At 40.3% G+C, this 16,387-nt stretch overlaps 1 protein-coding gene across 1 annotated transcript in view; it reads right to left on the reverse strand.

The window, feature by feature from the left end:
• The window catches only part of PDE6C (phosphodiesterase 6C), a 420,959-nt gene that overhangs the window by 231,616 nt on the left and 172,956 nt on the right, over positions 1 to 16,387 (reverse strand). The window contains exon 11 of the mRNA XM_086922484.1: positions 16,256 to 16,321. Coding sequence (XP_086778610.1) covers positions 16,256 to 16,321 — 66 coding nt within the window. The remainder of the gene's footprint in view (positions 1 to 16,255; positions 16,322 to 16,387) is intronic.

Raw genomic sequence — 16,387 nt, forward strand, 5'->3', positions numbered from 1 at the left:
CTAGAATAGTTAAAAGGCTACATAATAATTAGGTGAAAAGGCACTTGACCTATATACTAAAGTCTTTGGTGCTTGTTGCTTCGCAGGTCGACAGCAAGAACCAAGGTCAACACTTCAACGTCCAGTACTGGCCCTCCTCCCTAATTCCTAGTTTAAAACCTTACTGTATACTTTAGAATCAGTAGGCTTTGGTTAGTGATTAGGGAAGTTGGTCCCTTGCGTCTCTGCGAAATCATCCACGTCTTCCAAAAGGGCTTCAGTCAAGACAAGGTAAGGGACGACGTGGATAACTTGACAGAAGGCAAAGCCCACGTTGATAATTTCGCCCAGACGCAATGGATCAGATCAACATGCAAGATTTGGCCGCAGTTTTAGACGCTATAAGACAGGATAACGCTGCGTTATGTAGGGACTTGTCCTCCCTTCAAGACTCTGTTCAGCAGAAGTCAGTCTTGAAACCAGCCACTTTTCAGAGTTCATCTTCCAGTACTGATTCCACCACACAAATCCAAGTGGTAACTCCGGTTCCCACCCCCTTAGCCCCTCCTGAGAGGTTTTACGGGGACTGTAATAAATTCTCCGTGTTCCTACAGCAATGCCACTTACACTTTATAGCTAAAACTTCAGCCTTTCCGGATGATTCCTCCAGAGTAGCATTTATGTTATCCTATATGGGTGGAGATGCAGCTCTTTGGTCAGTCCCATTAGTGGAAAATGATGATCGCATTTTGTATAACTTTAAAGATTTAGAGAGGGCTTTAAAAAAGATGTTTGCAAAACATCTTTTTGTTCAGTCAGCAGACAATGAGCTTTTAGGTTTAAAGCAAGGTTCTACTGATTTGTTGCACTACATTTCTACCTTTAACCGTTTAGTTTTAGAGGCAGATTGGCCGTACGACAAAAGAGTCTCTATCTTCTACAGAGGATTAAGGGACGAATTAAAGGATATGATAACTCAGATCTTAAAGCCTCCTGAAGACATAAGTGATTTCATTGACTTAGTGGTTAAGTTAAATCATCGCATTTCTGAGAGAAAAGGAGAAAGAGGGAAGTCTGAGCATAAGGTAGTTTTCTTTAAGGAAAGATCCACACCTAATCGAGAAACTAGTTCAAAGACTGATTCGGTAGAACCTATGCAAATAGGTTCTATCCGTGGTCCTTTATCAGAGGAGGAGAAGGAAAAAAGGCGACGATTAAATCAGTGCCTATACTGTGGAAAGACAGGACACTTTGTAAAGGAATGCCCCACTCGACCAAATAAATTTAAGACCAAATCTTCCGACTTAGCTATTACACAGGAAAAGTCGGAAAACTAGAAAACTTGGTAAAAGGAGAGGTCAGTTTATCGGGTTTATTCTCCAGTTTGGCCTCAACTCTTCCTCCCATTGGATATAGACACTTTTCTATTCTAGTAGAACTCCGGGGTCTGCTTCCTGAATCTCATATTAGAAAAGTAGAAGCCATTATAGATTCCGGGGCTACAGGAAATTTTATAGATTCCCATTTCTTCCTCCAGTTGGGTTTTAAATCTATGTTTAAGGATCACCCAGAAACTGTCAGAGCTGTAGATGGCAAAGAATTGACTTCGGATTTGGTAAATAGACAGACCGAACCCTTGGAAATGGATTGTTCTCCTATACATCGAGAAACGATACAATTTGACATTATTGATGCCCCTCAATTTAAAATGATTCTGGGTATACCTTGGTTAGTAAAACATAACCCGATCATAGATTGGGTAACCAAGGTAATTACTTTTAAATCTTCTACTTGTACTGATCATTGCTTCCTTATTGACAGATCTAAGGATGTGATTCAAGGTTTTGACTTTGGAGTAGAATCACCCAACTTACTGATCTTGGAGGGGGTTCCATCGGTATATAATGACTTATCTGACGTCTTTGACAAAAAAAAGGCCAATACCCTACCACCACTTAGAGATTTTGACTGTAGGATTGATTTAATGCCTGGAGCAACCTTGCCCTGCAGTCGCATCTACGCTCTTACAGAAGCCGAAAATGTTCATCTAAGAGAATACTTAGATGAATACCTTGCTAACGGCTTCATTAGACACTCTAAATCACCTGTTTCATCAGCACTTTTTTTCATTCCAAAGAAGGGAGGGGAATTGCGCACGTGCATTGATTATAGGGCCTTAAACAATGTAACTATAAAGAACAGGTACCCCCTACCTTTGATACCAACACTTTTGGACCAGATAAAAAAAGCTAAGATTTATACAAAACTGGATTTACGAGGAGCTTACCATTTAGTTAGAGTGAGAAAGGGAGACGAATGGAAGACGGCCTTCCGTACAAAGTTCGGACTCTTCGAATATCAAGTTATGCCATTTGGTCTTTGTAACGCTCCTGCCGCCTTCCAGTTTTTTATAAACGAGGTTTTACACAAATTCATTGACATCTGTTGTGTAGTCTACATAGATGATATTCTCATCTATTCTGATTCTGAGGAAGAACATGTGCAACAGGTTCGCGACATTCTTCAAAAATTGCTATTAAACTCACTCTATGTGAAATTGGAAAAGAGTTTATTTCATGTTTCCAAAGTGGACTTTCTGGGCTATAATATTAGTCCAGAAGGAATAGAAATGGACCCAAAAAAGGTTGAAGCTGTAACAACTTGGCCAAGCCCCACTTCTGTGAAGCAAATTCAAAGTTTCCTAGGATTTGCAACTTTTTACCGGAGATTTATTCAGGACTTTTCCCAAATTATCACGCCCATAACTAAGTTACTGAGAAAAGGAGTAAAATTTTTATGGACCCCAGAAGCCGAGGAAGCCTTTCAAATTCTAAAAGAAAGGTTTACTATAGCGCCAATCTTAAGCCATCCAGACCCCAACCAGCCCTTTATTGTAGAAGCTGATGCATCTCAATATGCTTTGGGGGGAATCCTTTCACAACGAAATGCAGATACCGGCCAAATGCACCCAATAGCTTACTTTTCAAGAAAATTATCAGAAGCAGAACAGAATTATGCAATTGCCGATAAGGAATTATTGGCAATAAAAGCAGTGTTTGAAGAATGGCGTCACTACCTGTTAGGGGCTCGTCATCCAGTAACAATTTATACAGACCACAGAAACCTTCAAGCCTTAAGATCAGTGAAGGCTTTGACTGCTAGACAATTACGTTGGTCAATTTTCTTCAATGACTACAATTTTGTAATCACTTATTGTCCAGGAAAAGAGAACTTAAAAGCGGATGCTTTGTCCAGAATTGGAGATAAGGGCCCAGAGCAACTTGAAATTATTCATCCTGTAATCCCTACTTCTTGTTTTCAGGGAAGTTTATCTGTAGGCGACATTGTAGATGACATCAAGGAAGCTTTGAAAGAAAAGGATGTTGAGATGTGGAAAGAAGATCACCCTTTTCTATACAAGAAAGATGATTTGTTAATGGTACATGATTTGATTTTTGTTCCTAATGAAAAGATTCGACAATCCATAATTCATCTTCACCATGACACTATGTTGTCAGCTCACCCAAGTATTTTAAAAACCATGGAGCTTATTAAGAGGAACTTTTGGTGGCCTTTTATGTTCAAAGACATTCAGCTACTTGTGGAAACTTGCAGTGTTTGTGTTCAAAACAAATCTTCTCATCAAGCTTCTAGTGGATTGTTAATGCCCCTGCCTATTCCACCTCAACCCTGGCATACAATTACGTTGGATTTTATAGTCGAACTACCTGAAACCAAGAAGGGATTTAACACTATTTTAACAGTGGTAGATCAGTTTACGCGAATGGCCCATTTTATTCCTTTAAGGAAGCTTCCTACTGCCTTGGAACTAGCTCATTTGATCATGACTCATGTGATAAGACTACACGGAATTCCTTCGGTAGTTATTTCTGACAGGGGTTCCCAATTTATATCGAAGGTTTGGCAAAAGCTGGGTTCATTGTTACATATGGATGTTCGTTTATCTTCTAGTTATCATCCCCAAACTGATGGTTTAACGGAACGAACTAATCAAACTATCGAACAATATCTTCGTTGTATGTTGCCTGAGGTTCCCGAAGAATGGTCCGAACTTCTAAGCCCCTTAGAGTTCGCCTATAATAACTCCGAACATTCTTCCATCAAAATGTCCCCATTCTTTTGTAATTTCGGATTTCATCCAAAAAGTATTCCCAAGAGTTCTAACAACAACTATGATGAATCCGTACCTTCAATTTCTGACTATGTATCCAAAGTTTTCACCATTCAGGAAGAAGCTAAATTCAATTTGGCCAAAGCAAAGGAATCCCAAAAGGAAGCCAAGGATAAACATCGATCTGAACAACCTCAATATAAAGTTGGGGATAAAGTGTGGTTAAGTACAAAAAATTTGAAATTAAGAGGAAACAGGAAATTCAATCCAAAATTTATTGGCCCCTTTTCTATAGGGAAAATAATAAACCCAGTTTGCGTAAAATTGATTCTTCCTCACAAGTACTTGTTTCACCCTGCTTTTCATGTCTCTCTGGTTAAACCTTTCCATCCCCAAACTCGAATTTCGAAATCTCCGCCTTCCATCATGATAGAAGGTCACCCTGAGTTTGAGGTTAAAACAATTTTAGATTCCAAAAGAATTAGAGGAAAACTCTTTTACCTCATTGATTGGAAAGGATATGGCCCAGAGGAAAGGTCATGGGAACCTTTGGAACATCTGAAAAATTCTCCTAGGTTGATCCGACTCTTTCATTTACGACACCCTGAGAAACCTAAACCCATATCCTCAGTTCTTGGGGGGATCTTGAGGAGGGAGTACTGTCATGGTTCTACATGCTCCAACACATGATACACATATCCTGAAGACATGTGTAGTATTTCCCTCTTTGAAACCCACCCCTGTCCCGTGCTCCCCGCACGCTTCATTATCAGTGTGATTGGGTGTTTACATAATTTTGTGATTCATGCCTTAAAACATGTGGTTTTGTTATTATTTTGCTTTTGCTGAGCCTGGCGTTGGTTTTTATGGTTTGTACATGCAGTATTTCACAGGTTAAGATTTAGCGTATGGTACAATGGAGACTTTGCCCAGTGAAGGTCTTTTGATTTCTCTCCTCGCATCCCTTGCACGCTCCTTTTTGGTGCGCGTTCGAAGGGGATTGCAGTCAGCGTCTTCGCGCACGTTCAGAGTGCGTAACTGGGAGCGGCTGGGTGCGGTCCTGTATTTAAACCGCACCCCGCCTTCTGGAAGGCGCTTTGCCTTCCGATTTCGTCTGGAGAAGGTCGCGTCAGCAGGTGGAACTTACCGGATGGTGTTTCGATCCTGGCAGAACTTCAAAGCGGATTTTCTCAATTCCGGAACAGGAATCTCTAAAGACATGATTTAAAAAGCGAAGTACTTTCGTTGTTTAAAGGCGCCCTTTGCAAGAAAGGTCAACAGAATTTTTGGAACTTTCAATTTTCAAAAAGAAATGCAAGAAAGAGACTTTGGACATTTCTAAGTTTATTTAAAGAACACATCTAGGTTTTGAAGGAACAATTGCTTACTGATTATGTATGCGATTCTCAGAAAATAATTACAATGTGGTTTAGATTTTGAGTTAAAGAAAGGTCTTTGAAGAAAGACATTTAGGATTTTGTATCTTTTGGTCTATGCTTATCTTTTGTTGTACTAGAGGAAAAAACACGAAACCCAAGACAAGGAAGCAAGAAGATAATGTCAAGTAAGTTATAGGAATAGATAGGAAGGTTTGCAAAGAGCCTTTTAAAGAATGTAAAATAATCCTTCCCTTTCTTTTAGTTTCTCCAACTTGACAATTCAAGCTGGTATCCTACAAGCTGACCACTAATCCTAGAGGACGTCTGATGACTTCATCATCTCGATCAAACTAAGACATACTGGACGAAAGCCAACAACTTACTGATCGCAGGTAGGGGAACTTCAAGACTCTCCACACTGATTTAGGAGCTTTAACTAAGTAGACTAGAATAGTTAAAAGGCTACATAATAATTAGGTGAAAAGGCACTTGACCTATATACTAAAGTCTTTGGTGCTTGTTGCTTTGCAGGTCGACAGCAAGAACCAAGGTCAACACTTCAACGTCCAGTACCGGCCCTCCTCCCTAATTCCTAGTTTAAAACCTTACTGTATACTTTAGAATCAGTAGGCTTTGGTTAGTGATTAGGGAAGTTGGTCCCTTGCGTCTCTGCGAAATCATCCACGTCTTCCAAAAGGGCTTCAGTCAAGACAAGGTAAGGGACGACGTGGATAGCTTGACACATTGGGGCTCCTCCCATGGTCCCCAACGGTGAGGCCAGGCCCAGGGGGATGGGGTCCCCGGGGCAAGAAGTGGCCCGGGAGGAGGGCCGCATGGCCCCCTTCCCCTGTGAATATAATTTTTTTTTTAAACGGAGAGGCCAGGCCCTGGGGGATGGGGTCCCCGGACCCATAATTGGCCTGAGGAGGGGGCCAAGCAGCCCCCCTCCCAAAAATAAAATTCAAAATGATGGCCAGCCCCGGGGATGGGGTGCCCGGGCCCTGGCCCAAATAAAAAATAAATAAATATAGGCCGACCCCGGGGGATGGGGTCCCTGGGGCCAATCGAGGGCTTAGGAAGGGGGCCATGCAGCCCCCTCTACTTTAAAAAATATATATACGTGGCCATGCCACGGGGGATGGGGTTCCCGGGGCCAGAATTGGTGACAGGAGAGGGGCCAGGTGACCCCTTCCCCTTTACATTAAAAAAATAAGAAGAAAGGGGTCAGGCCCTGGGGGATGGGGTTCCCAGGGCCCCAAAAAAAGAAAAAGAATGGGGGCCACACAGCTCCCTTCTTAAATTTTTGTTTTTAAAAAGCTGGCATCACGGCTATGCCCCGCCCCCTCCCTGCAGCACTCAGCAAACGCGCCCCCTGGTGCATTGTAAATTGGGGAATTAATTCCCTTTGAATACTGAGGGTCCCTGGGGGCCAACTAGCCCACCAGGTATCTCCAGAGGTGTTCAGAGGCCACGCCCCTTTCTACACCTCTCTGCAAAGCAGCTCTGTGGCTCTTACTGGAGGTACCTGGTGGGCTAGTTGGCCCTTAGGGACCCTCAGGACTCAAGGGGATTTAATCCCCCAATTTATAATGCTCCAGGGGGTGCGTTTGCACAGTGGTGCAGGGAGGGGCGTGGCCTGATGTGACAAGTGTGCAAATGCGCCCTGTGGCGCATTTTAAGTTGGAAAATTAAGTCCCCTTGAATCGGACCAACTAGCCCACCAGCTACATCCAGTAAGCGCCACAGAGTTGCGTTGCTGAGAGGTGTAAAAAGGGGTGTGGCCTCGGACCACCTCTCTGCAAAGCAGATCTGTGGCACTTAGTGGAGGTACATGGAGGGCTAGTTGGCCCCCAGGGACCCTCAGGATTCAAGGGGAATTAATCCCCCGACTTAAAACCCGCCAGGGGGTGCGTTTGCACAGTGGTGAAGGGAGGGGGCGGGCCTGATGTGACATGTGTGTACTTATGCAATCACTCCGCCAAAACCCAAGCACTTATAAATTCACCATGCACTCTCCTTGCAGCACTCTAATCATCCAGTCTCTACCCAGGCACTCATGCAATGACCCATGCACGAACCCACGCACTGCTACAATACCCTGAGCAGTACCCATGCAGTCCAGTCATTGCCCTGTCACTACCCATGCACTCCTCTAATCACCCAGCGTACACCATGTACTTATCCAATCACTCCGCCCAAACCCAGGCACTTATAAATTCACCATGCACTGTCCTTGCAGTACTCGAATCATCCAATCAGTACCCATGTACTTATGCAATGACCCAGGCAATAACACATGCACTGCTACAATCCTCTAAGCACTACCCATGCCGTCCAACCATCGCCCTTTCAGTACCCATGCACTCTTTCAATCACCCAGCCAGCACTATGTACTTATCCAATCACTCCACCAAAACCAAAGCACTTATAAATTCACCATGCACTCTACTTGCAGTACTCTAATCTTCCAGTCAGTGTGCATGTACTCATGGAATGACCAAGGCACTAACACATGCACTGCTACAATCCCCTGTGCACTACCCATACAGAACTCTAACCACCTACACAGTACTGATTCACTCCTCTAACTACCCAGGTTGTACCCATGCACTCCGGAAATCCCTGTCACTACCCATGCACTCCTCAAATTACCCATCCAGCATCATGTACTTATCCAATCACTCCGCCAAAACCAAAACACTTATAAATTCACAATGCACTGTCCTTGCAGCACTCTAATCATCCTGTCACTACCCATGTACTCCTGCAATGACCCAGGCATTAACACATGCACTGCTACAATCACCTAAGCACTACTGATGCAGTTCAGTCATCTCCTTGTCACTACCCATGCACTCCTCCAATCACCCAGCCAGCACCATGTATTTATCCATTCACTCAGCCCAAACCCCGAGCACTTATAAATTCACCATGCACTCTCCTTGCAGTACTCTAATCATCCACTCAGTACCCATGTGCTCATGTAATGACCCAGGCACTAACTCATGGCAAATAGAGAGGAGGTCATGCTAATCACAGGGGTATCCCAATACATAGTGTTCCCTAGTGTATGTAGGTGTTTTCACTGTATTCTAAGTGTCTTGTAGCATAGCACTGGCTCCTGTCCTGGTTAGTCAGTCAGTTACCACCAGTACCTGTCAGTAAAAAGTTGGGGGCACAGGAGGGCGTTCTGCACCTCTGTTGGATCTTTCTGCACATCTCTTGCTTCTACCAGCACTTTTCTGCTGCTTTCTGGATTTCAGTTGCCTCTTTCTGTATTTGTCCTGCTTCTTTCTGTGCTTTTCTTGCTCTTTCTTCACATGTCCTACCATTGTAGGCATAGTTAGAAATTAGCATTTAAAAAACCATTGAAATTCACTGAAAAAACCATAGGTTTCAGGCATTTTATAATTAGTTAGAAATAACAATAAAAAAACTATTGAAATTCACTGAAAAAACCATATGTTTCAGGCACGTTATATTTAGAAATTAGCATTTAAAAAACCTTTACAATTCACTGAAAAAAACATAGGTTTCAGGGACGTTATAGTTAGTTGGACATTTCAGTCGTACAAAACCATAAAAATTCCCCCCTTATAGTTAGTTCAGCTAACTATAACTTGCGCCCCCGCAATGCACTGCTGATGACGTCACATATTACATCATTTATGACCGGGTCAGTGACATCACTGATGACATCACCGATGACATCTCAAATGACATCACTGATGACATCATCCACTTGAAAATCTGAAGCACCTCCTCACACTCTAATATAAGCTTTGAGACACTCACTGTAAAATAAAGACTACCATTTTCGAAACCATCAACATACCAATACCAGTTACTACATACGCACTCACTAATTCCTAGGTCTACACACACATCTACTCATTCACCCATACAATCACTCATACATACAGTCACTCATCAATACAACACTATCATATGCACTCATACACCTATACAGACACTCCCACCGCCATTCATCCATGGAGTTACTCACACACCTAGTCAGTCATGCAAAGAATCAATCACACTCCCATTTCCTCAGCTATACAGTTATAGACACACCACCTCACTTGTTCAAACATATACTAACACATACTTACTCTCTTATACAATCACTGATACAAGCACACACTCATCCATACAGCCACTCTCACAATCACTGTCTCTCACGTATAGTCATTTATATACTTCAACTCTTACATACACTGCCTTTTACATATGTAGTTACTTGGACATGTACCACTGAGACATCCAATCTCTAACCAACACACCCATACACACACTCACCCACCCATACAGCTGTTTCCACATACACTCTTGAACCCAAACACCCAGTGAATTAACCACTCACACATCTATGCACAGTCACACACCTCCCACCCACCCACACATACACTCAGTCTCCGATACAAATACTCAGGCAACCAATAAATAACCCATATAGACATTCATGCAGCTACTGACCAACACATGCAGCAGCTTACACAATGACAGACATACTGATGCACACATTCAGACAGTTTAGTGATTAACTCATGCATTCAGTAAGACACATTTAATCACTCACTTATACAGTCAGTCACACACCTACTAAATCCTTCATCCAGACACTTATACACCCACTCATTCTTCAATACACCTTAAAATATATATATATAACATATTTAAACTTTCCAGAAACACAAAGTCACTGGATGATGTCATTAGTGATGTCATCAGTGATTCTTTACATGACTATCTAGGTCTGTGAGTAACTCTATGGATGAGTATGTGACTGTCTGAATAGGTGTATGACTACACATAATAGTGTTGTATTGAGGAGTTGACTGCATGTATAAGTGATTGTATGGGGGAATGAGTGGATGTCTGTTTAGACCTAAGAATCAGTGAGTGGGTATGTAGTAACTGGTATTGGTGTCTCTATGGTTTCAAAAATGGTGTGATGTCATGAGCAGTGCATTGCGGGGGCACGAGTTATAGTTTGCTGAACTAACTATAACAATGGAATTTCTATGGTTTTCTACGAGTGAAATGTCCAGCTAACTATAACGTCCCTGAAACCTATGGTTTCTTCAGCGAATTTCTAAGGTTTTTTTAAATGCAAATTTCTTATTATAACTTCTGTAAAACCTATGTTTTGTTCAGTGAATTTCAAAGGTTTTTTAAATGCTAATTTCTAACTACAACGTCCCTATAACTTATAATGTTTTTAAGTAAATTTTAGAAAGAAATTTATATTTTTTATAGTGAAAACTAACTTAACAGTAGACTTTTATAACTTATAATTATGGCTCCCGGTTTTATGGTATTTATTTTTTGGGCATTTCTGTCTGTATTTGTCCTTATATTTTTTTTTATAATTGTATCTGTATTTACCCATATATTTTTGTTTGGGGTTTTGTGAAAAAAATGAATCTGAAATTAGTATATTTCCACATTTATTTGTCTGAAGGACTGACCGTTTTCAGTCATATAAACACTCCCAGATGATAAAATATGCACAACCTTGATATTAAAATGTGCATGTTTTCTAATACAAGCATATGTATTGCTGTTTAAGGCTCTTTACTAAAATTATTTTATTGTTTTAACCCTTTTACTTTTAGAACGACAGACCTATTGGCCTGTTAATCATGATTGACAGCATTTAGAATCGCTCTAAAAATAACCCAATTTCCGTTTTTTTCCACATTTTAAAATGTATACAGACAGGAAAATATGTAGTTTTCTGACTGTATTTATCAGTAAAAATCAGTAAAAACGGAAAACAGTGAGCCCTAGTTATAATTTTACAATGTTTACATCTTAATTAGCAGTAATTAACATATAAGTGTAGTAAAAGTGTGACGCCGCACCTATAATACCTGACTTCGAACACCAGCGTTCATAGTTTGATTCCGGGCTCCAGCAGCGTGTTAGCCCACCACTATCTCACTGTTGGCAACACCTTGCTTAATCTTCCCAACGCCCCAAGCGCTGGCACACCTTTCCAGGGGTAGCTGTACAATTTACAAATGCTGGCATTTTTATGATTTAACAGCATAGTGATGACAAATATTAGCATATATTTTTTTTTCTTCTATTGTGAACGATATTTTTTATGTCTTCTATTTAGATGTTTTTAATCATGAGAATGCAAATGACACAGTTTGCGGGGTAACAGTTTTTAAACTCTCCAACATATGTACATGTTAAGGACCTTATACGTGTTACGATAGAAATCGAAAGTTTTACAGCTTCACTGTTTGTAACTTTTCCCAACACGTGCACAAGTTAAACAGTTAAAACATGAGCACGTGTAAACTATAAAATGTGACATCTAAATTGGCGGAGCCCCATCTTCCTTCCCTAGAGTACTCAATAACCAAAAAGTATATAAACCACAACCGTTGATAAATTAGTTTCGTTTTCATAAGTTAATTATCTGTGTCCATTCTGTGATGCAGGTTCCCCTTTCTAGCATTAGATTCTTGTTTTGCGCCAACAAAACATATTCCGGAGTTGTAAGTTATTTGATTATGGCATAGTAGATATTTATAATACGTAGCTATTTGTCAATATTTAAACATTTATATCTAGAAAAAAGTGTTATTGCATGTTTTTGCCTTTTTTCTGTAATGTTAGCAGCTTGTTTTCAGAAACAGATAAATTACAGCAAACATTGCTCCTTTCTGGCTCCTTTGTGCTTATATATTGTGACTTTCTATATTATAATATTGACACCTTACTTCACTTCAGAGGTGTTGGTGACCCGTCGGCGCAAACCCTAAAGATTTATAATTACCGTCACCAGCTTCCAGTTGTTAGTCTGTTTCTCCTGGGGATCATATACTGTCAATATGTATATTATAATATGAACAGTCATAGTGATCTCAGAGGAGTTCATGACCCGTTGGCGCAAAGAGTAAAGATATATCAGCAACGTCACCAGATTCTGGTTTTTAATCTGTTCCCCCCTTTTGATCATATACTGTGAATATGTATATTCTAATTTTCACAGTCATAATGATCTAAGAGAAGTTTATGACCCATTGCCACGAAGATCAAACATTTCGAAGTCCCGGAGAAAAGAAGCTTTGAAAATATTCACTGGTCAAAAGTATTTTGTTATTAATCTTCTGTTGTTTTCATAACTTTATTTTCATTTTCTTTTTACTGTAACAATGGTGGCATTCTTTATATTGTAATAGACTGTCCTTTTGTTACAGAAGAGGAACTAGAGATTTGTCTGCGCCATCTGAAATACAGCTTACTAAGCTTTATAAAGTACTTGATGAGATATTTTTTCAGTGAGCATATTTTACGAAATTGCAGTCTAAAAAAATATAGTTTCATACATACTTTCTTACTTTAAACATTTGATAAACCCTACATTTCTGAATGTTATTTTCTAATTTCCATGTTTCTCAGTTGCGGTTCCTATTCACCTTCTCCCTATAGAATATGTAGGACCAGAACTATATGTTATAATAGTACTATCCTATATATTCTTCAATGAGTATGTGATTTGTTAGCGGAACAGTGTGCGACCTCTAAGCACTACCACAGAATTTTCCCGAATTATACAGAATACATACTTGAAAAATGATAATGCATACATTTCTATATAATATGTAGTAATTTGTGTTTAACTGTTTTTTACTTGTTCTTCTGACCTCAGATGATGTAGTGCGGAATGTTTGTTGTAGCACTTCTTTTCTACTTTATCTAAAAGTAACTGAGGCCCTCTTATATTATCACGAATATGGGGCAACACTTTTACAAACTACAGCAGAAAAAAGGAAGGTGTGGCCACGCTTAAGTGATATTTTATGACATTCAATTCACCCCTTTGATATATACAGTGTCAGTTGCCGAAGAAAGTTCATTTGTCATTGCTAAATAAAAACAGTTTGAAACCTAGACTGAACTTTTTGCTGCGCAGCCACACCTCCCCGTCAGAAAAGTAAACACCACATTATAAGTAAATAGTGCTCCTGGGAAGTATCCCACCCGCAAACTTGATAAAAAGGAGACGCAAGACACTCTGTTATTTTTCTGCCATGATTTGGACATCCCACGGCAATCATATAAATGGTCCTTAAAATATATAAAAAACGCTTTTCACCTTCACAATCCCTCTCCACCACCTTGTGACCACTGTACAGAGTTAATAGTGTTCCTACCCTCCCCCCTACTACTTTGTGTTCCCTTACACCTTTGGAAGTGTGTCACAAAATGGCTGACAACAGTGAACCATTCACACCCAATAAGGAGCAAACTTGTACTCGGAACACTTTAGCCAATAAAATGTCCATGTTGTTCCACAGAGGAGGAGGGAATGGCTGCCAACACTTCTACATTTAATGCTTCACAGCCAATGAACATTAAACTTGGGAAGGTCCCGCTTGGAACACATTACCCAATGAGATATCCCTAATACTCTGCGGAGGGGAAGTGAATGGCTGGCAACACTTGTACTTTCAATAGTTCACAACCAATCAACATGAGGCTCTGGAATCTCCTCCTTAGAACACGTCAACCAATCAGATGTCCCTCCTACTCCGCGTAGGAGAAGGGAATACCTAGCAACACTTCTACTTTCAATAGTTCGCAACCAATCATCATTAAGCTCTGGAAGGTCCTCCTCACAACATGTGAGCCAATTAGATGTCCTTGCTACTCTGCGGAGGGAAAGTGAATGGCAGGGAACACTTCTACTTTTGATGGTTCGCAGCCAATGAACATTAAGCTTGTTGTTGGAACACCTCTGCCAATTAAACGTTAATTGTGTTCCACGCACACATACAGAACACGCCCTCCCACATATTAATAAATTACCTGTAACAAAGTGACTATATCCGTGATAAAAGTGAACACTGCATAATAAGTAAACATTATTCCGCATTATATTAAAGGAAGGCCGAAATACGGCGCATTGTTGTTTTCCCAATATAATTTCCACAGCCTACTGAACCCCCCTCCCAACATAAGTGAAGCCCCGGGATTGCGGGGTCCCCAGCGAGTCCCCGCTATGATTTTTGTAAGATTTACCACCGGGACCTAGCCCACCAAGGGGCCTCATTAAAATAAAACGCGGGAACCTGCGACCCCAGCGCCAATCGCTTTTTTTGGCCCTGGGGGTCCTTCTGGGAACTTCTAAGCAAGTCTAGGGGTCAGGGTGTTTCTACCCTTCACCCTTCTCTTGTTTTATATCTTTGTTTCTCGCCGCAAAATTTCCTCTGGAAATTAACATGGAGAAAACGTGATAGATAGATAGATAGATAGATAGATAGATAGATAGATAGATAGATAGATAGATAGATAGATAGATAGATAGATAGATAGATAGATAGATAGATAGATAGACGGATAGATAGACAGATAGATAGATAGATAGATAGATAGATAGATAGATAGATAGATAGATAGATAGATAGATAGATAGATAGATAGATAGATAGATAGATAGATAGATAGATAGATATCTAGGAATCTTATTTGATGTGAAATTGAACAGGAAACAGTTGGCAGAGGCGAAGGTAGGCGATATTAACACATCAATGGAAGCCATTGCTAGCCATGCCCACAGACTAGTTACATGGCCCCCGGGTGTGGTTATAAAGCTCTACCACTCATTTTGTCTATCCATGGCCTTGTACGGAAGTGAGGTGTGGGGCTATATAGCAACCAACAAACTTCAGATCACAGAAAATACATTTCTGAAACATATATTGAAGGTCCCATAGAGCACCCCATCGTTTTCCGTGCATGAGGAACTAGGGGTAAATTATATAGCAGACATGGTGGCAGTAAAACCCCTGACCTGTTGGGTCAAAATCTGGTCTGATAACGAGTTGGCCATAAATCGACTGATTGTATCAGATTTTTTATCACTAGACCATGCACTAAAAATCCCCTGGTTGCGCTATATTAAAAAGATATCTGCTGCTTTGGGCGGTACACACTTTTTTTTTGCCTGACTCAGTGAAGCCCTGGCATTTGAGTATAGTGAAGGGGCTATTTTTTTAATTCATCATGGCTGCCAGTGACAACACCGAGCTAACAAAGCCAGTCGTGAGAGAGCATGCTCTCCTAAAATCAGTACTACGGCATGGAGAATTACCTATGCAGGTTGCGAAATGCCTCAGATAGATTTTTAATATCTTGTTTTAGATTTTACCAGCTTAATCATCTTTTAGCTCAGCCGGCTGGTTTTGTTTTACATGATGAGATGGGAGGCCCCTGTGGTTGCGACAATAGGTCCCCACAGGACACCCTACATTTTGTACTTTTATGTAAATATTTTATTTACCCTACGAGGATGTATCTTAAACCTCTTTTAAAAGCGATAAGTTTTAGACAAGCCTGTGTTGCCTTAATGTATCTGCAGTTGCTGCCTAATGATCACACGCTCTTTGCAGTTACACATTTTTTAAGAGCTGCACTTAGATTTAGAAATACCAGATGTATTAATGATTGATTGGATTTTGCTCTTTTGCACATTATTTAGTCTGATACTCAATTATACTGATGAAGTCTTTTAAGGCTTGTCTTTGTTTTATTATTGTATCTTTTATGGATGTGATTACCTCAGAATAAAGATTATTCTTATTAAGATAGATAGATAGATAGATAGATAGATAGATAGATAGATAGATAGATAGATAGATAGATAGATAGATAGATAGATAGATAGATAGATAGATATGGTAAAATATGTGGAAAACAAACTCAAGCACTCAAGAATGAATGTGTATCGTTAAACTGTTACCAATATCTTAATGAGATCTTTTTCTTCACAGTCAACAATCTCTTTCTTCAGTTTTTCTTTTGTTTTCTAAAAAGACAGAAGCAAAATTATTAATTGTTTATTTAAAAACATATATCACTATCATGCTCTGAG

The sequence above is a fragment of the Lissotriton vulgaris genome, chromosome 5 (assembly GCF_964263255.1).
Source record: "Lissotriton vulgaris chromosome 5, aLisVul1.2, whole genome shotgun sequence".
NCBI classification, from domain to species: Eukaryota; Metazoa; Chordata; class Amphibia; order Caudata; family Salamandridae; genus Lissotriton; species Lissotriton vulgaris.